This window comes from Calonectris borealis, chromosome 5, assembly GCF_964195595.1.
Source record: "Calonectris borealis chromosome 5, bCalBor7.hap1.2, whole genome shotgun sequence".
Classification (NCBI taxonomy): domain Eukaryota; kingdom Metazoa; phylum Chordata; class Aves; order Procellariiformes; family Procellariidae; genus Calonectris; species Calonectris borealis.
In genome coordinates this window covers 9,165,861-9,185,979 of record NC_134316.1, presented here as the reverse complement: position 1 = coordinate 9,185,979, position 20,119 = coordinate 9,165,861, and the positions used below count along the sequence as shown (strand labels likewise).

General features: G+C 39.9%; 1 protein-coding gene across 6 annotated transcripts in view; it reads right to left on the bottom strand.

Annotated features, from left to right (window-relative positions):
• The window catches only part of BRF1 (BRF1 general transcription factor IIIB subunit), a 172,866-nt gene that overhangs the window by 144,361 nt on the left and 8,386 nt on the right, over positions 1-20,119 (bottom strand). For all 6 annotated transcript variants that reach the window (XR_012673780.1, XM_075150913.1, XM_075150905.1 and 3 more), the window contains exon 2: positions 14,347-14,427. Coding sequence is in view for 4 of the 6 variants with exons in the window: in XM_075150905.1 (XP_075007006.1) it covers positions 14,347-14,427 (81 nt within the window). In the remaining 2 variants the exon portion in view is untranslated. The remainder of the gene's footprint in view (positions 1-14,346; positions 14,428-20,119) is intronic.

Sequence of the window (20,119 nt, the reverse complement as noted above, 5' to 3'; positions counted from 1 at the left end):
ATAATATACTACCTAAAAGTACTACTAATCAACTGTGTGGTTTTAGAGCACATAAAGGAAGAATATACAGCTTTCTTCTAAAATCCTATTCCTAATTAATTTTATTTTAAAAATCATTTATATGCTCATTAGCATAATATAATTTCTTAGGGGGTCACACATTTGAATATTATTAGCCACTTGTTTTGTTGCATTCAATGACCTTTCTCTGAAGAAAGATAGATGTTTGATTTCTCTATTGTTCAAACTTAAGAGAAGCCTCTTTGGGTTGAAAATGCAGGAATCCTCTGAACTGACTTTAAACAATCAATTACCTTTTCACTTAATTTATGCTGTGTTTGTTTGGGACAGCTTTGTTATAAGAGCATGAAGGCTTTAAATCTAGGTGATTAAAGCCAGACTTCTAGGTACATATTTGGGATCCCAAATAATAATGCCAAGCAAACACAGCTACCGCTAACATCCAGAGTAGGTCTAAACAGCATAGCTCAAAACCAGGTTTAAACATGCTGAACCCAATTCCTTGCCACACTGCTGGCAGTCCTTACCCACACTGGAGCCTGGGTTCAAGGAGACCACGCTGTACTTCTGTCTCTGCTTTGTAAGAGTCATTTGCTTATAATTTCTATTAGAAAACAAAGTTTTAAAAAAATCACTATGTAGGAAACAATTCAATTCATTTTTCAAGTGTTAAATTCTCAATGTAGAAAGTTACGTCTAAAATGATAGCAATAATAATGCCTTCGGGAGAGCTGTGCATTTGATAACTCTACCCCCCTCCCGCAATTACTCAAACTTCCTTCATGTCTACCTACATGGTTGTCGGTACTTGGGTTTAGTCCATGTAGACTGGTACATAGTTGTCTTTATTGTTCAAAATGATTCAATTATTTGAGTACAAAGACGGGGGAAAAAAACCTCTTCATCTAAAGGAATAGTTTGCAACTTTAAACTCATGATTTCCCATCCCACAGTTTATCCATAAATAGCCAGTTCTGTAAAGCCTTAGGAAAAATGCAGCTTTCTTTACAACTCTAATTACTGTACAACTGTTGAGGGAAAAAAATTACTTTCTTTTATATGTATGAACTAAAGTTTTTTCTAAATAAGAGGAAGAGCATTACATTTATTGAAGACATTAAAAGAAGTTGTGTAGTAGGAGCCTGGATTTTTTTTGTAAAGAGCCTCCTTCCAAAGCAGACTGGAGTTCTTGCTCTTTAAAACTCACAAGGTTAAATTAAATGTCATTCATGAAACAGGTTATGTTCAGCTTATGAGGAGACATCACTCTTCAACCTTCCACCTTTGATAAAACATGCAGTACCTGCATGTTATCCTCCTTTATTACTTAATGCAAGCCCTCATAAACTCATCACCCAAGAACGAACCATGTAGGCTAGAGCCCAGATATGGTCCCACACACCCAGCATCCAACCTCCTAAATCATCCTCTCTACCATTTTTACATCAGAGATGGTCATAAACTATGTGTGGGAAATTCCACTCTGAACACTAGCAGAAAAGCAAACCCAAAATTTTCAGGAAAAGCTCTGTCTTAAAGACATGATTAAAAAAAGAAATTCTCTTTCTCACTGCTCCTCCCATGAAATTACAGTTGAGTAACTATGACAATGGCAGAATTTAAACTTATTTTCAAAAAGTTTTAAGGAGTGTGTTACAGCACCACCTGGTGATCGTAGCGGTACAGTATTTTTAAGACATCCACTAAGTTAAGGCATATAATCAGCATAGAACAACAGATTTTAATTCTGGTTGTGTACAATTTACCAGTTTTTTCCATTAAAAATACCTGCAATTTGTACCAGTAAATAGTAACATTTTGTGATTCTGTTAAAAAATGAATCAAACTCCTCAGAGCTAGCATCAGCTGACTGCTACCGGCAAGTGGTGAAAGCTCTTGACAATAGCAACAGCCAGTTCAGTAAAATTCAGTAATTGGTTCAAATGTTTTAACACACTAGGTTAATGAACTGTTTGTTTAAAGGTTTGGTTTATAGTTCATACAGATGGAAAGGCCACCTCAGAATTAGAAACAGTCAAGCCTAGGTTATTAAAACAACTTGAAAAATCAAACTGGATGTCAAGTATGCAGTATATTCTGAATTGATTAATATATAAACAGAAGTAGCATTTTGGTCCTAATGAATTAAGACTTTTACTGCTGTTCCAGTGAAGTATCACAGAACATCTAATACACGTTGCTAGAAAAATCCTTAGGGATCCTGAAATGAAAAAGTACTCCCTAAAGATGTTGCGAGCGACAAAAATTCTATTAGAGTTGAGCATTTCTTCTTCATCACTCCTTTTTAAGTTGTGACTAAATTAGCACAGCCTGCGCACTCCAGGGTGTGTGCTGGGAGGAAGGAGAGAGGAGGAGGGGGAGAAAACAGAAGATATAACGGCCTGAGGCACTTCAAGCAGAGAGCATCCATCTGCTAGCAGCAGTCAATGAACAGAACATTTCTAAAAAGCTTCCCACTCATATTAAGTCAAGCCAAAAGAACAGAAAACACCTTCCTTCACCCTGACTGTGCAGGACTGAACATAACAGGACAGTGCGTTATAAATATATCTTTAAAAAAAATTTAAAAAGAGAGAGAAGGTTACAACGTGCTCCTGCATTCAGCCTCTCCTGCTGCAAAGCTGGTTTAAGAGGCTCCTGCTCATCTCCACGTCATCCATTCCCTCCTCCACTCTGTGGTGGCATGTGGAGGAGTGAAATGATCAAAGGGAAATAGCAAAAGAAAAAAAGGGTTGGTTCTTTTTATTTTTTTATTTTGCTTGTGAAACCCAGATCTTTTCGCTGGCCCGGTGGACAGATGCATTGCCCAAGCTAAGGCCTAGCACATTTGGAAGAGGGGAGTGGGAAAGGGCAGCTGAGGGATGGGAAAGGCAGGGATCAAACTGGCTTTGCTGTTAGAGATGCTTATCACGGAACTGGACTCCAGAGCTCCAGCTCTATGAGACAGAGGCCTCTGTTGGCAATACAACTTGAAGGAGTTTCCGACCCTTTACACAACATCTCATTCCCACCCGCACACCACAGCACGACAGCTCTCTGGGCTGACACACCTACCTACTGGGAGCACAGCAAATCCCAGCACAGCAATCATCCAGGTTAAAAATAACTTGCATGTGTGCGCAGAGTTGTTCTGGTTCAGGCTGGGACCAGGATTTGTTTTTGAGTTTTTTGTTGGTTTCTTTTTTTGAGCAGGGGGTTGACATAGGTCAGTCTGCTGATAAATTTGCTGGTGTGGCTGTATTGGACACAGGACCCTCCCACTGAACACATTTCATACCTGGTACAGAACCCTGTAGTTTCTATTCATTTGTATGTAATACAGATGTAATACATTTACATTTGGGTCTTTCACCAGTGTACTGTATTTGCCTGAGAAAGGCTGCTGTAGCAATGGCATTGAGCAGGAGCCAAAATCTTTGCCTGAGTGACTTTTGAATAGTGCTCGTCCATCTGGGAGGACACATCACACAACTGGGAAGGCAACGAGGACGGTCAAAGCCACACATGCTCTCTGCACAAGGAACAAGGTGGTAATGTTGTAGAGAAGCATCACCACATGCACTGCTCTGATACTGCTCTCTCGGCCACCGCTGGATGTCTGTGAGATACTGTGCCAGATGTGCCTGGGCAGGTGTTGTTACAGCCCTACAACAGAAATACAACGTGCCCGCACATCCTTTCACAGACGTGCTTGAGCTGATCCCACCTGTATCCCACACCAACAGACGCATGCTGGTTCCTCCAAGACCATCAGCCACAACAAGATGAAAGCAGCTTGGGATCACAGCTAACTCGTGTCCAGCTACAAAGTGCAGGTGAAATGAGTTCAAGCGTGTCTGCAAGAACAACAAGCAAATAAATCATAGTCTTCCTTATAAAAACAGTGTATACAGGCACTGAATTTTTTTCTGTTATTTGTTAATCCTGTAGAGGGTCCAGAAGTTTAATGCTGTGGCCATTATTTAAGAAAAGCCATCTTCCAAGAAAACTGCAATAGCTCCACCAGCAAATCACACTTGCAGACCCTCAATGCTTCCCTGCACTATCACGTCACCAGGTCTCCAATTTATTTCATAGAGCAAAACAAGAAGGCACTTTCAACACATGAAGAAGGAACTAGGTCCTACCAGAGAACACAGCATTAAAAAGCAACAACACTCTCCCTCTCAGGTTTTGAACCATAGAGCCTGTAAAAGGACACAAACACTTCAAAACTCACGTTTCAATGTTTAAAAGACAGTCCTATGCCATGTAAGTGGCATACATATTCTCCATTATCAAAAAAAGAGAGCAGCAGCTACACGGAACTTAAACCAAAGCTATGTTACCTGAAGTATATTTTAAGCTTGTCTAACAACATTCAAAAGCTAAAATGGTTTAATTCAGAAGCTTGTTAGAAGAGGCAGATTACTAGCACAGAACTTCATAGACATTACTAGAGGGAGAGGAAGGAGAGAGGCAGTTGCCTATTTTCTGCCACACTGTACAAGAAGAAAGCCCTATTAATATCCAAATTCATCTCCTTGTCAATGGAACTATAAAAAGCAAATGTTTTAAAAAACATCAGCCCACTAGGTAAACTGTCTGCAAGTAAAGGACTGCTCTCAAGAGAAATGACAGGTTCCAGTTACCTACTCAAGGCTGTAGGGAGATAAATCTCTGTCAGTGAATTCCACAAACGTGATATATATTTTCCTACTCTATGTCACATAGAAATTGTCGAAGTTAACAGGGAGAAATTTTAAGATACGAAAGGCCAAAACTTTAATATCTAAGCAAGAAATTTCACAAGCATGCATAATTTTAGAAGGCATTTCTTCTTTTGTTCGTCAAAATGAAGCAGAGATTTGTGCTTCCCTGGCACAACAGTTTTCTTGCCCACAGCCAACTATTAAACTAAGAGACAGAGCAGAGACAGGAGAAGAGACAATCATGAAAGACGCCTTTAACTCCAGAGTCACAAACAGGCCAATTCGAAGCAGCTGAACACGCAAATATTTTTTGTTATTAGTTAAGACAACAGAAGTCATCTGTTAACTCATTTGATTGACTTCCTTTTTTTTTTACTTTATTTTTTCAACTTCAAGGACAATCTTCAAAATTAAAAGAAAAAGTAACAACAGAGATTGTCCTGAGTCCACATACAGACTGAACCAAGGAATTTTAGAAGTGCCTTTTCTAATTTTTCCCTTTTGTGGCTAAGCAAACATAGGAACAGCCTTCCTTGACTCATGGATTTCAACTGGGTGGGATGCTGTGCTCAAAGTTTTAAGTTGTTCATCAGCCTCTTGGCAAAATCCTACCATTACATTACCTCCAGCAGACCCTCTACTCTTTACTTAAAGGATCCCAGACCCTCTTCATTAGAAACATAACAAATCTCATTTAAAGGAGACATGGATTCTTCTCCCCTTGATACTGTCACTATAAGGACAAGCAGCACATCAAAAGCATCTGAGACAGGTATTTTATTCATCATTCCGTATCAAAATACAAAGATGGCCAAGGCTTAAGAAATAAAAATTTTCAAATCTGAACTCAAGTAGGAACTAATTAATCAATGCATAACCAAAAGGTTGTCCCAGATCAGCTGATGAACTTGACTGGTCTTTTAACAAAGGTAACTGGAGATCATGAAGCACAGGGTCTCATTAGCCATCTGAGAAAGATGAGATTCTCCATGTGCTGAAAGAGAAGCCACAGTACCAGAAGGATTCCGGCTTCTTCAGATGCCTCTGAATTAAACTCCATGGGTCCCCAAGAGTAATAAGGAAACAGGCAGGGAAATACATTCTTCTGCTGCTTTTATCCAAATTCTTGGAATAACTTATGCTGGCTGAAGAGTGCGTTTTCTGCCTCTGAGGTTTTTTTGTTTTTCTTAAATAAGTGGTTTGTCTGCCTCTTCAGGTCTTTGCTGATTAGTGAAGTTGCCTGCAAACCCTGAAAGCTGAAGTTCTGAGAAAGGTGTGTAAGCTATTGAGATACCCTGAAGGTCAGCCATCAGGGACTCCAGCATCTGAGCAGTGGCTTAAGTTTCTGTGACTTACCAGAGCCTGCATCAAAGCAGAGGACCAGGAAAGCCCGTACCTGCTGACACTCAAGCAAGCCTCAGAAGCACAGAGGTCCAGCAAGCTTGGAACACAAACACAACAGCCTAGTAACACCAGAAAAGTTCCCTGTTGAACTGTTATGTTGTAAGTAACAGTGATCACAAATGTGAAAGGGCAGACAGGTTGGGAAAATAACATTCTTTTTAAAATTCTTTGCTGAAGATGTTAAGGTACCAAAGATTTAACATCCCAGGTCACAACTTTTCTGCTTTCCTGGCTCTGGAGCATGTTCTGATCACAGAGGAAGAGCAATGAAAGTCAAGAGACATTTGTGCAGGAAATAAATATGTGAGTGTTACGGCTAGGACACATCCATGTTTTAGCAGACACTGGAGAGGATGGATCTACAAGACAGGAGGAGGGAAAGCTGTGAGTGGCCTCAAAGGGAGGAAGCTTGAACTTGTTAACATGCAAAAGGGCAGAGCAGTAGGATGCAATTCAGTAGTTCAGTTTTGGCCATGTTAAGTCTGCGTCAACAAGGAGATACACAAAGGCAGACACAAAAGTGTAGGATTCATCACCCTTATCTTCAGAGATGAGCATCTGAGCTTAGCCAATCTAGACTTCCTTTCAGTGAGTGAAGAGAAACAGACACTTAAGAGAATGAGTCATTTGACTTCCTTTCGGATTAAATTAATCACACCCTAAATCTGTCTGCCTCTATGCAGAGACCCTGAAGGGAGTTCAGGATGACAAACTCACAGACATCTGAACTTTGCCAGCTGAATCCCACCCTAGCTCAAGCCATGACATGGGACTAGACGGAAGAGGTATGTTGAGAATAAGGAAGTTTACCAAAGGAAAAGGTTGCACTTGAAACAACAGCAAAAAAATAAAAACCCACACAAACACACACCAACAAAACACACCCACCCACAAAAAAACATGTAAGATGATCTCAAATGAAAAGGGGAAGATGCCCCTTATCCTCCTTCAAGGAGAGATGGAGAAAGTTAACACATCAAATGGAAAGATGAAGGAAATGAACGAGACAGAAGTTGTTAATGATAACAAAGGACTCATAAGGGACAAGACAGTAGACAGATCGAAGAGGGTAAAACTGAAGCAATGGTCTGACTAGAAGAGGAAGTCTTTCAAAACCTTATTGAGTAAAGAAATTTAGAAGGATACAAAACAAACCCAGAAAAGGAGAACTTTAAGCAATGGTTACTTTAAAAGACAACAGGATAAAACCCAATGACATACTAACTGAATGTAGAGATGGGAAGATCAGGATTAGCTTCTATCCTAATAGAAATGAAGGCAAGAAGGACAAGAAAATGGCAGAGACTAGACTAGAAGTTTCATTATTGAAATCAAAGCCAGAGAGAGGAGTTAATACAGGAGGAAGAGTCAAAGAAAAGATTGCATGCAGCAAAGGAAACAATCTGGCAGAATTCAAAGTCTATGCATAACTGCAAAACTACAAATTCACTGCAGGGTGACAGATACATGGTGGAACAGCTCACATGACTGGAGTCATGAGATGGATGGTTACAGGCTCCACAAGAAGGACAGTCAGGGAAGGTGACAGAGAACTCATTTTACACAGAGGAACAGCGTGAATGTGTGAAGCTCTGCTGAAAAACAAGTGACAGTCCAATAAAGAGTTAATGGGTCTGGATGAGAGGTGAGGCCAAAGGAAACACTGTCATGAGCACTAGCTATAAACCACCTAATCTTGAAGATGAAGCCTTCTTTAGACAACAGGAAGAAGTCCTGGTTCTCATGGCGAATTGTAACCACGCCAGCATCTGCTGGAAGGGAATCATAGTGAGGCACAAGCAATACAGTGGACTTCTAGAGTGTGTCAGAAACAGGTCAAGTAGGAGAAGCACTATGATACACGTACCATTCTCTAGAAAGGAAGAAGTGGTGGAGAATGTAAAGTATGATGGCAGGCTTGGTTACAGCAACCCTGAGATGATAAAGTTTAAGATCTTGAGGGGTGTGAGGAAGATGGGTAGCATGATGACAACCCTGGATTTCAGAGGGCAGGCTTCAGTTTGTTCAGAGAAGTGGTAAGCAGAACTCCGTGAGGTACTGCCGTGAAGGCCAAAGCAGCCAGGAGGATTGGTGAATCTTCAAGTACAGTCTCCCCAAAGCACAAGGACACTCCATATTGATGTGCAGGAAGTTGAGCAGGCAGGGCATGTGGCAGCTTGGCTTTATAGCAGCTCATGAGTCTTCTTGGTCTTCTGTTGCAATGTCTGTTTTCAGGTCTCACAGGTCTCTTCACGCGAGTTTGGAGGAAATGAAGCATTAGCCATGGTAGAGAAAGACTGAACAAGGGCTCAGTAAAGAAAAACCTACATACACAAGTCAATTGGACTGGATGGGATACATCTGAGGATGCTAAAAGAGCTGGGAAAAAAGGCATCTTTGCCATCTTTAGCAAGTTGTAGGAATCAGGGGAGGTTCTCTATGACTAGAAGGCGGCAAGCATCAGGCTTTTCTTCCAGAAGGGGAAGTAGGACAGTAGAGGCGAGTCAGCCTCCCCTCAGCCTGTTGGAAGGCTATGGAACAAATCTACCTGGAAACCATTTCCAGACACACAAAAAGTAAGGTTACCAGGAACTGCCAGCACAGATTTAATGAGGGCAGATCATGCCTGACTGCAATAAAAGCCACACTGCAGTCAAGGTAAACAGTAACCACTGCTCTTCCCTCATCTCATTTCATCATTCTTAGTACCCTGGCAGCCAAATTCAGAAGATACAGACTAGACAGGTGAACTGCAAATTAGGTGAAAAACTGGCCAGGTTCAAAAGGTAGTGGTCAGCACTTTAACCGTCAGGCTTACAAGTGGGATTGATACTGAGGTCAATACTGTTTAATGCCTTCATTAACAACATGGACAATGGGACAGGAGGCTCCCTTTGTCAGCCTGTGGACAACATCACATTGGGACAGTGGTCAATACACTGATGGGCAGAGCTGCTACTCAGAGGAATCTTAAGATGCTGCAGAAATGAGCTGACAGAAACCTCATGAAGTTCAACAAGGCAAATGCAATTTTTTTTGCACCTGGGACAGAAGAACTGCAGGGCAACAATACAGGCTGGGGACTGTTTGGCTAGGGAGTAGCTTTGCAGAAAAGGATCTAGATTTCTCATGGACAAAAAGATGAACATGACCCAGAAGCACCCAACTGCAGCGATGAAGGCCAACTGCATCCTGGAGCTGCATTATTAAGACTGTAGCCAGCAGGTCAAGGGAAGTGGTTATTATCCCCTGTTCAGCACTTGTGAGACTATATTTAGAGTACTTTGTCCAGTTGAGGACTCCTCTGCACAAGAAAAGGCACTGACATATTGGAGCAAGTCCAGCAGAGAGCTGCTAAGATGATTAGGAGACTGGAGCACATGGCGTGAGGCTGAGAGCTGAATTTGCTTAGTGTTAAGAAGAGAAAGCTAAGGGGGAGGTCTCATTGGTGTCTTCAGCTACTCAGTGGGAGGTTATAAAGAAGATGGAGCCAGAATTGTCAGAGATGCACAGCAAAAGGACAAGAGGCAAGAGTCACATTTCATCAAAATAAGTTCTGACTAGATACAAGGGAAAAAATATTCAGGGTGAGGGTGGTCAAGCATCATAGAACAGGTTGTCCAGGGAGACTGTATCATATCCTTCTTTCGGGATACCCAAAGTTCAGCTGCACCAGGCCCTGAGCAGCTTAATGCAACTTCAAAGCCACCACTTTGTGGATCTCCAGAGGTCCCTTCCAATCTAAATTATTCTAGGATTCTACTACCCTCTCCTCCCTTGTTGTGTTAGTTTTGTTAAATAAAGATGTGTTCTCTGTTCCTCTTCTTTGGATACTTCTGTTCTTCACCCATATAATATATTGTCCTGGTCTAATTCACACTGTATAGTTCCGTCAGGAAGTAGAGCCTTCTCTAATCACTTGTAATAAACCAGCTATGAAATTAGTGATGACAACGAAGGTTAAAGAATTAAATAGTTTAAATGTAAACAGTCAAAAATTCATTAGAGAACATCTTCAGAAATGCCTTCCCATTTAGCATTAAAATACTGTTAGCTATGTTTTGGTATTTAAGAGGACTGAGGGAAAACACACATTCATTTAAAGAAATGATTAAAAACACAGCACAACAGTTCAGAAATTGGATTAAGCTAGATGCAGCTGCAATCTTCAAACTTAGTTTAAACCAAATTTGAATATCTGCAACTGAAGCTTTCAAGTTATAATCATGCCATTGACCTTCCTTCCCCCCACCCTTTTCTTTTTGGCCACTGAAGACTATTGAAAGTATCACAGCTCCAAGTCAAGAACAACTCCCTTGTAACTACGACTCTGACATGGATATAGTGAGAGCAGATTGCCTGCAAGGAAACAAGAATAAACCAGCTATTTAGAGAGATTATGTAATGCAGCGCAGAGCTGTGAAGTGAGATTTAAAGAGACAGAAATCCGCATTTCAGCCCTGTAAGCAACCATAAAAGTTGGGCAATACTGCAGCAATTTGAAGAGGCTCAGACAACAGAGGAAGAAGTCTTGTCAAATGGTCCCCTCTCTGAGTCAGTATTTTATTCATAACTCTTCTTTCTCACAAAAAGAGCAGTGTTTGGCTATTTTGTCAAATCCTTTAAAACAAAGCTGAAACACCTCTTCACATCATCTCACAGAAGTGCAAGTTTTTACTACAAAAATGAGCTCTATATGAACAGACACAAACCATTTTGTGGACCTGAGCTTGTTGAACTTGGGGAGCTTACGGTGCTCAATTAGCACAGTACCGCATACTGAAAATCAAACCGATTATGAACAAATACAACAGTATTAGGTCTTTCCTGCATAAATATTTTAACAAGTGTAAACAAGACTCCAGTTTTTATAAGCAGCCAATTCCCAAACGAACACCCACAACCATCAGCTAGTTCAGCAAAGAAATGCAGAGAGTATGAACTGCCATGCACCACCGCATTATAAATAGCGAGGAAACGTACAGCAAAGGCGTGTGTGATAAGGGAGGCTAGTTCTGCCTATTATACATTCTCACACAAACCTAGAAACTATAAAACCCATGGCTTTGTTTAGAGCATATATATATTAAAAAAACACCAAAACACAATATAATGATTTTGTAGAAGAGTCCAGAACTGTTGAGCAGTTGTTGTTGAGAGATTTTACTTCTGCATTTCTTCTAAGAATGGAGGGGGGAAAAAAATGTAAAATTATTACCTTAGGTATTCTAATGAAAAACAGTTTTTCATCTAATTTTAAACATCCTTTAATTACAACCCTCAAAAAATAGCAGCATCATATGTTCATCTAATTCTAAACATCCTTTAATTACAAGCCTCAAAAAACAGCAGCATCATACGTTCAGCCAACCCCAGCTGCTTTGCTAGTGATTAAATAAGAAACAGTGAGCCCAGATCATCTCCCTTTCACCTCCCCTGAACAGACACACATTACAGCAAGGAAGAATTTGGCCCAAACTACACGGGGGAGGGAAGGGAAAGCGGGGGGGGTGGTTGTTTTTTAAAAAACAGCAAGTCCCCGCTCCGTTGCTGGACTTTTCCTCGCATCATGTCAAGCCTGCAGGTTGCTGGCAAGCAGACCAGGCACAGTGTGAGGCCTGCCAGCGCTCTCAGACCACACACACGCACGCTCTCAGCTGCTCTCAAATACACGGGGGACGACCTCCAGAGCAATCCGGGCTCTGCCGCCCATCTCTGCTCTCTGGAGTCTGTTCCTCCCTGCGGCAAAAGCCTGCACAGAGCACCACATAGGAGAAAATCATGTGCCCACACTACTGAAGGTAGCACGCAGCCTTGACCTAAGAGCCATCAGCGAGTTGCAGGAATAGGCCTCCTAAGTGTGTTCACAAGCCGTGCTGCACCAGCATCCCGACGGAAGCTAATTTCAGCAGTTCATCTGCAACTCGGTTAACGTTGGAAATGCAAACGTAGTAATACCAGGAAATAAATAAATAAGTAGCTCAGCATTTTTTCTGATCAGACAGCATAGCGCTGCAAGGGTAACTGTTCATTATCGGTGCACTTCAGTTTCACTCAAGGAACAACTCCATACTTTTTCTTCAAAATACACACAGTAAGTTCATTTACCTTGCTACACTTCCAAGTCTAAACGCAATGGATATTAACATAATTTCACCAAAAAAAAAAAGCCATGATCATGGGCACACAGTGACAGGGTGAGATTTTGTAAGTTCACTGCCATAGCTCAATTTGCAATTAAAAACTATGTAAAGCTAAAAGTGTGATTAAATGCAGCAGACAACTAGCTCATTATACAGCAGCAGAAAGAAAAGCCTTTCAAACACCAATTGCTCTACCTGAAATATCAGCTGCTGTTGTCATGCCTGGGACTGAGCAAGAACATCACTTAGCTCATTGAAAAGAACTTTCCCAGAGACAGATTGGCAGCATGACAAATGCAGGTTGGCTACAGAAATCAAAGACCAAACAGTTTTTTCTTATATAAAGGATATCCACAAAAAGGAGAAGAAAACCCATAAAGAGCCTCAGACAGTTATAGGTAAAAAGACCAATTATTTTCCTGTTTCAAAACTGTTTCATTTCATTTCAAGCAACTGTAATTTTTTTTATATGATGCTGACAAACTTTAGCCAAGTCAGAATCATTGTGTATGATTAGAGGGGCCCCACACACAAAAGTTGTGGGGAAGGAAGATGCTCAGACATATTCCCCAGCAAACACTCATCCAAGAAAGAAGCCATGTTTAGATTCCAGAAAAACGCCTACACTGTCTTTAATTGCAGTCACCTTTCAGCATAACCAAAAGGGCTTTTGAAGAATTCAAACACTCCAAGAAGCAATAGGACAGCATTTTACTTTTCTACAATTAAAGACAAGGAAGTGAGCAGTCCTTACACACAACAAGCCAATTTATTTTTTAAATGCCTGTGCAAAATTACAGTTTTGATTAAGTGCCTTCATCCAAAGACAAACTTCACTAACTGTAAAAGGTATTCTAGTAGGTTTATTACCCTGCTTATACAGGTTACAGTTTACACAGGCATTTTTAAAACTCGGAAGATAGTAACTTTGGACTTGACACTGAAACGAGCTCACATAAAGTACGAGCCAAACAAGCAGAGCTCGATACTGTTCGGTACAAACAGCTGAATAAAACATGCTGTATATAAAACAATCTGTATATAAATCAGCTGAATAATGCTGAGTAAAGCAATCTGGCTATATTTCAATAACACAGATCAATCTTAACCTTTCTATACCTATGCAGATATAATATCAGATCAATCTTACCCTTTGCATACCTATGCAGGCATAATATCAGCCAAGATTTTCTGTGTTTGAGTTGCAAGTATAAGACTTTAATTTAGGAAAATACCTTCATCTAAAGTATCTCCCCAAAATGAACACCGTATCAGTAAAACCCATTTACATCCCTTGGTTAATTACATGTCAGGTTCTGAGTCTTTGATATCACAGTCCATCAGCTGTCATCTCCATCTCTTGTCTTGAGACAAGAGTATTAATTAGCCAAAAAATGACAACTCCTGTCCATTGATATGAGTAATAGCAATTGAAATTGGAAGACCATTCTCTTTCTGGAATAAAAGCTGGTTTTATTCACTCTCTTTAAAGAGTGTAGATTATGCAGATCTCAATTAAAATGTATAGCATGCAATGAGAATATTTATTTAAATATTCTCTGGACACTAAAATCTTTTTTCCGTTTTTCCCCTCTCTGTTCAACAGTCACATATTAAGCACATGATTACTATGAAGTGTGCATAAATATATGTATTATCTCACACTTATACTGCATAAAAACAAAAGCATTTGAATAATTATACTTAAAAATAAACATGCATAAAGCATTTCAAGAACCCTGAAAACTGGTAAAATAAAAAGCCACAATAGGTTAACAGATAATAAAAAGGTGCAATGGGCATGTCAACCTTGAAAAAGCCCTTTTAAACTACGATAGTATTGTCAGGTGCCATTACCCTTTGTCAGCCAGCTATCTGACCTCATAAATCAGGTCTAACAACCAAATGAGAGCACAATGTAAAATCAGCACCAGGCAGACTTGTCTACTGACTAACGAGTGGCCTGCCAAGGTTTTGAGGTCACATTCAAAATTAAAAATTAATTGTAATCAACCATATTATTAAAAAAAAAAAGTCATAGCAACAAGACTAAAGCTTGCAAGTACCATTCTGTAGAGTTTGTGCTCGTGACTCCTTTCCCAGATTGGCGTGGAATCCTCCTCCTAAAGTCGGTGTTTTGCCTGCACCTATTGGGGGGAGAAAGACAGACGTCAAATGCAATAACTGAATTAAAATATTAAAAGAAAACCTATTGCCTCACTATATTCAGTATCTGTATAATTTACAACATGCCAATTTACATTAAGAAGGGCAACAGAAGTGCTTGAAGGGCTTAAGACATCGAGTACAAATCCTGTGCAATTTATTTCTTTCTTGGGATACCATAAGAATTACATGGCTCCACATTTTAGGCAGAACATGAAAATGAATATTGTAAAATATTTCTCAAAGTAAATGATGAAACAATTGCTTAGTTAATATTTTTTGTCTGAAGAATATTCAACACAGAATTTTAATAGCTAATTACTAGCACTACAGAACATAAAACATGCTTAGCATTCAATGATGACTATGTTGGCTACTACAGACATAACACTTACTTTAAAATAACTTCAGTTTAACATTAGGCACACACAGTGACACTTAGGCTACAAAAACTGCAAGTCTGGAACTGTTATGTTTACACCCTGAAAGGTTGGAGACTAAAATAAGTCTGAGTTGTAAATTAGCATAAAGTATAGGCTAGTTTATGCATCCATGCCAACGCTGAGGAGCCTGAATGCAGAGTCCTCTGGGAGTCAGTGGAACTACTCACACAAACCATTCTTGCAGAACAGGGAATTAAACTACCATGGACAGAAATAGTCTCCCGCTAAAGCAGGAATTTTTTTAAAAAACAATCTGGCTACCTCAAGCAGGATATTCGAACCTATCAGCTTAACAGCAAGTGAGACCAAAAAGCTAAATTGCACAGGACTGAAAACAAGTAATTTGTTAGTAATCGGACTTCTGCTTAATTCCAGTAGTCTGCTCTTCAGAACAGGGAAAAATAGTCATCTTGTTCCCTATGATGCCTACAGTATTTCCTCAAGTTCTTGTAGCTATGTTTTCTCATCTTACACCAGTTCTTTAGAACAAACTAGGATGGCTTTGGGATAGAAACATACAGGAGTGAACCAGTTCAGGACATTTCTCCTACACACCTGAATAGGCTACTTCCGTAGCAGGTACAAGTGATGAGAAACTGTGACCTAAACTGTTCACTCTTACTAGACTTTCTTAGCTAGTCTCCTCTCAGCTGCATTTAATGTACATCTGTGTTGAGGAAAAAGAAACAGAAAAGCTAATATTCCTGTAGAATTATTGTCTACAAGCCTTCGAAGATTAATTTTCCATACAACCTTTAAATTAGGTTTCCAGTGTTATCCATAATAGAAACCGACTTCACTTCATTACCAGATCCTTTCAACAAACAGTAATCAAAAGCTCTCACGTAAATGCCCCACAGCTTAAGTACTTCAGTTCAACATCCTAATTGGAAATGAAAAATATTCAATAGTGACCTCCTCACTGGATATAGAGCTAACCCTCCCAACTCTGTATTTGCTCCAGACTATTATAGACAGCAATCTCTTCTTGCCATTCTTATAGGTACAGTCTTGTATTTCCACAAATACTCCAAAACAAACCAAAGAGGCAAAACAGAGAGAGATTACCAAACTACCCTAGCACACATAACATTTTTGGTGTACATTTAGTAAGAATGGTTTACCTGGCAAAAAATACATCAACAGAGGCAATAGTTTTACGTTCCTTTTCTTCAGTAGCAAATCTAACTTCAGAAATTCTGCCTCCTACCCTCCTTTTTTTGTTGTTTTAAGGTTTGCTTTACCACAGGCTATCTCACTTGTCTGATTTACAGCAGGAGAGCACGCACTCAAGCATCAGTACAGTGGAGGAGGCCATAAACTGCAGGGCAAGAGCAGGAACAAACAGCAGGGCAGGCTGGAGGTAGCAGCCCGCGTCAAAGGCACCGTTGGCCCCTCCTGTGCACAAAGGCTCCACTTTTCAGTCCCCTCCACCTTTGAATACACGAAAATACTGAACTGTATTGAACTATCATTGTCAAAACAGCTACATTACTCTTTCACAGGTTTCCCTGTTGCTACGAAAAAGCTTACGCAAAAACAATCTTAGAGTGGCAATAAACAATACTATTAACAAAATAATTTAACTTACTCAGAAGCTGAAATCCAGAAGGAATACAAACAAAATAAAATTAAGCTGAGATTTCAGCGGGTTTGTTCTTAAGGATTCTTTTTCATTAGACATCAAGATATAACATTGTACATAAAAGTCATTTCTTTCCAAGCTATAGAGTCTGCAGCAGGTACTAGCAGAGCTATGTGAAAGACAAATTCTGCTATCAGAATTTATGTGTCCATTTCTCAGCGAATTAACTGGAAAGACTGCACATCTCTAATTAGCAATGGGCTTTGAAAACTGACAGAAAACTTGTCTGTTGAGCACTTACACTCTCAGAACTGCAAACTAATGTTGCCGTTGACTATGAAGTCTCACGATCAGCTTTAATCTTTACAAGCAGAATGCAAACCAAACTCATTAATGCAACTATTCAGCTGGGTCATAAAAAGATAAACTCTTAAAACAAGAAAACTGTGAAATCATCAAATTCATTTAAAGACAAAAATCCCTACAAAGCTAGTAATTTAAAAAGTACAAAGGAAAGGAACAGCATTCGCTAGGCACAACCAAATTAACATCCCAGCTTAACTGAAATTTTTACATTTCTTGACCTTTTCCATTTTCCCCTCTACAACTTCAAAAGTGAATTAAACAGGCTTTTGCGTTTTCACATTCAGCTTTCAAGATATACAAAAATATATCCGAGAAGTATTTGGTGTCTGCAAGTACTGCCTGCCAAATCTTCAACATTAACACTAACATTTCCCTAAGCCAACTCAAATACCCTCCTTCGTGAGGTGGCACCTCCGAAGGTACGTTGTCATCTACTGATCATTTTTAGAAACTAACTCAGATTCTCAGCTTTGCATAACTGAAGCCTCCTCTCCTCTTCAAGTTAACTTTGGACACTTACATGAAATTTTGGACAACAGAAGGTGTGGAGAGATGTGTTAGGCAGCTCAAAAGTACAGCTACTCTATTTTTTTGTGGTCCTTTCATTGGACTACAGTGCCCTGAGACACCAAAAGAAGAGAATTGAAGATGCAAGAGATCATATACCTGGAAACTGGATGATACTCAGTCAAAGCTTACACAGGTCCAGACCCAGCCTATAACCCCGCATTACTCAAGCGCTGAACTACAGTGACTGTCCCTCAAGCAGTCAAGAGCAGCCGTCCCCACGTCTGCTCCTTGCAGCACAGTCTCCGGCACAGCTGCCGTGTGCAGGGTCAGACCCAAGCACCTTGGCCCCTTCTGTTTTGCTCCACCGACTCACTAACAAAGGAAGTCGCACCACTCGGCTTCTCTACAGAAATGTTCCTCAAGCAGTAAAAGGAGCAAGCAAAGCTTGAAGTCTGTGGTAACCTTGAACAGCAACAAAAAGAAGACAGATAGCAGGAATGGCACTTATCACATCCCTCCATGCGGAGGAGGCACAGAGCAGCCACTCAGGCATCTGTGGCTTAAAGGCCACTTTTTTGAGAGCTAGCGACATGCAGAGTTTCAGATTCAACACCCAGAGAAGAAACAGCTTCAGTCCCAGTGTTATGGATTGTGTTTCCTCTACATAAATGAGCAAGTGAAGACAGGGAATGAAGCTGCTTGCAACTTGAACTGAAGTGTATCTGCTATTTGATAGGACCAGTCCTACCAAAATCCTATCCTGTGAAATTAAAACTGAAAAAACACCAGCCCTTTCTCCAGCACAAGGTAGGAGAAAAATCTTCAGTTTAAAACCCATGTATTTACATACTCAGTGTAAAATCTGGGTCTGGTAAAGAGTACAGATGGCATCACACCAACAGTTTCATAATCAGGGTAGACTAGATAATCTAATATAAAAAAATTAATGAGCTTCCTACTTAAGTTAGACCATAAAAGTCAAAAGGAGAGTAAGTCAGTGTCCCATTACAATTCACGCCTACAACGGCAAAATGATGTAATTAAAAGTTTTCTGCACACACAAAACTACCGAAGTCTGTAGCCGAAATAATTCTTTTCTCAGCCATTTTTAGAGGCAAGTTATCAGATCTGCACACATCATAGCCTGCTGAAATGGTACTGCTGAATAAACTTACAAACTTTTAATCTACTCCATCATAACTAGCTATCTATGGACTTACTTTCATAACTACCAACCAAAGAGATAAATACACTGTTGAATCCACCACGCCCAAGTTTAGGGCTGCACAAGCCTATAACACCAGTCTGTGTCCAAGTTACGTGCAAGATTCAGCATTTTCACAACTGACAGCAGTATACTCTGCAGCGCTTCAAGCAAGCATTTGTTGCCATCACAAGGACAGCATATAAAAGACTCAATGCTGGAAAAAAACACTGTACACTTAACTCTGATGCAAGATTGCCACCTGGAGGATTTCAGAAGAGAAGCAAAAATTTATTCCGTTCATCTCACTAAAACATATAGCGGATAATTATTTTTTTGCATGAAGTAGATGCAAGTTTTCTCTCTTCCTTCCCAATACAACATGGTTATGAATTAGTTTTGTAATGAGAAAACCTAGCACATGGCAAAACAGCTAAATACTCTTCAGGATTTCCCAAAAAGGTCTGCAAATCCAGCATATCCATACTTTCTTCTGTGTTACAAATTACATTATGACCACTCTACATAATTTAAAATTAACTGTGAGTTAGTGTCATCTCTAGAAATCTGGACCACAAGTAAGAGGAATTTTGCTGATATTAACATTATTTTCACTTTTCAGTATCCAGTGTTTTCATTTTGAGTTTAGTGTGTGGATTACCGGTGCAACCCATTTCAGGACTGTTTGAGGCTGCACTACAAGAAATATTTTATGTCAGGATTTGGTCTATCAATACATCCTACATGGAAACCAATTAATAACTACCAACTAAAAACAAAACCCCTACTCCTTCTGCTTTTGTAGTATTGAAAAAATAAAGAAGAATCCTTTATTGTATGTAACAACTGACCAGACAAAAACACAGAATCTGATACAAACACAGAGTTCATCCTCTTTACCAACTGTCTCACTAGCACTTACTGTGACAGTAATTGTCCATCTTATAAAGTTCTAGAGGAAAAAAAGGGCATAAAAGATGAATGGCTAGTAAGCTTAGCTTAAATTTTATGAAAGCTTTTTCCTCCCTGTATCTAGTCCCTCTCGTCTCTCCAGTTTGCTGACCGTAACTTTCCTTTTCCACAAACCCCAAAAGACTGAAATACTTTGATCAAGGCAAACCCTGGCCAAGTTCTGCACTTGAGGTCAACATAGCTCACGCTCCTCGATGTAAAAACATAAGGAAGTTTTTAAGAATAAAGTAGCATATACAAAACATTTCAGTAAGCTTCCATAGGCATACCTGAAAAATTGAGCATACCACAGCTTTACTAAAGCAAAAGATACATTAAATTTGTCAAGGGACTCTGCAGAGTAAGAGTACACATTCAGCGTTTACGGCAGTGCAAATGGGTCACTGAAGTAAGTTGCTTATAATTTACTTGCAATAAAAAAATTGTATTAGCAGAAAGAAACTGTTACTTGATATTCTAATATTTGAAACAGCCCGCTTACAAATGTTGTGGAGCCTCCTACACTAGAAGTTTTAACAAACACTCGTTGGTGTGCTAAGGGCTACTAGTTCACAACTTTCCTTTCTCCCTACAAGCAAAAGCAAGCAGGTATC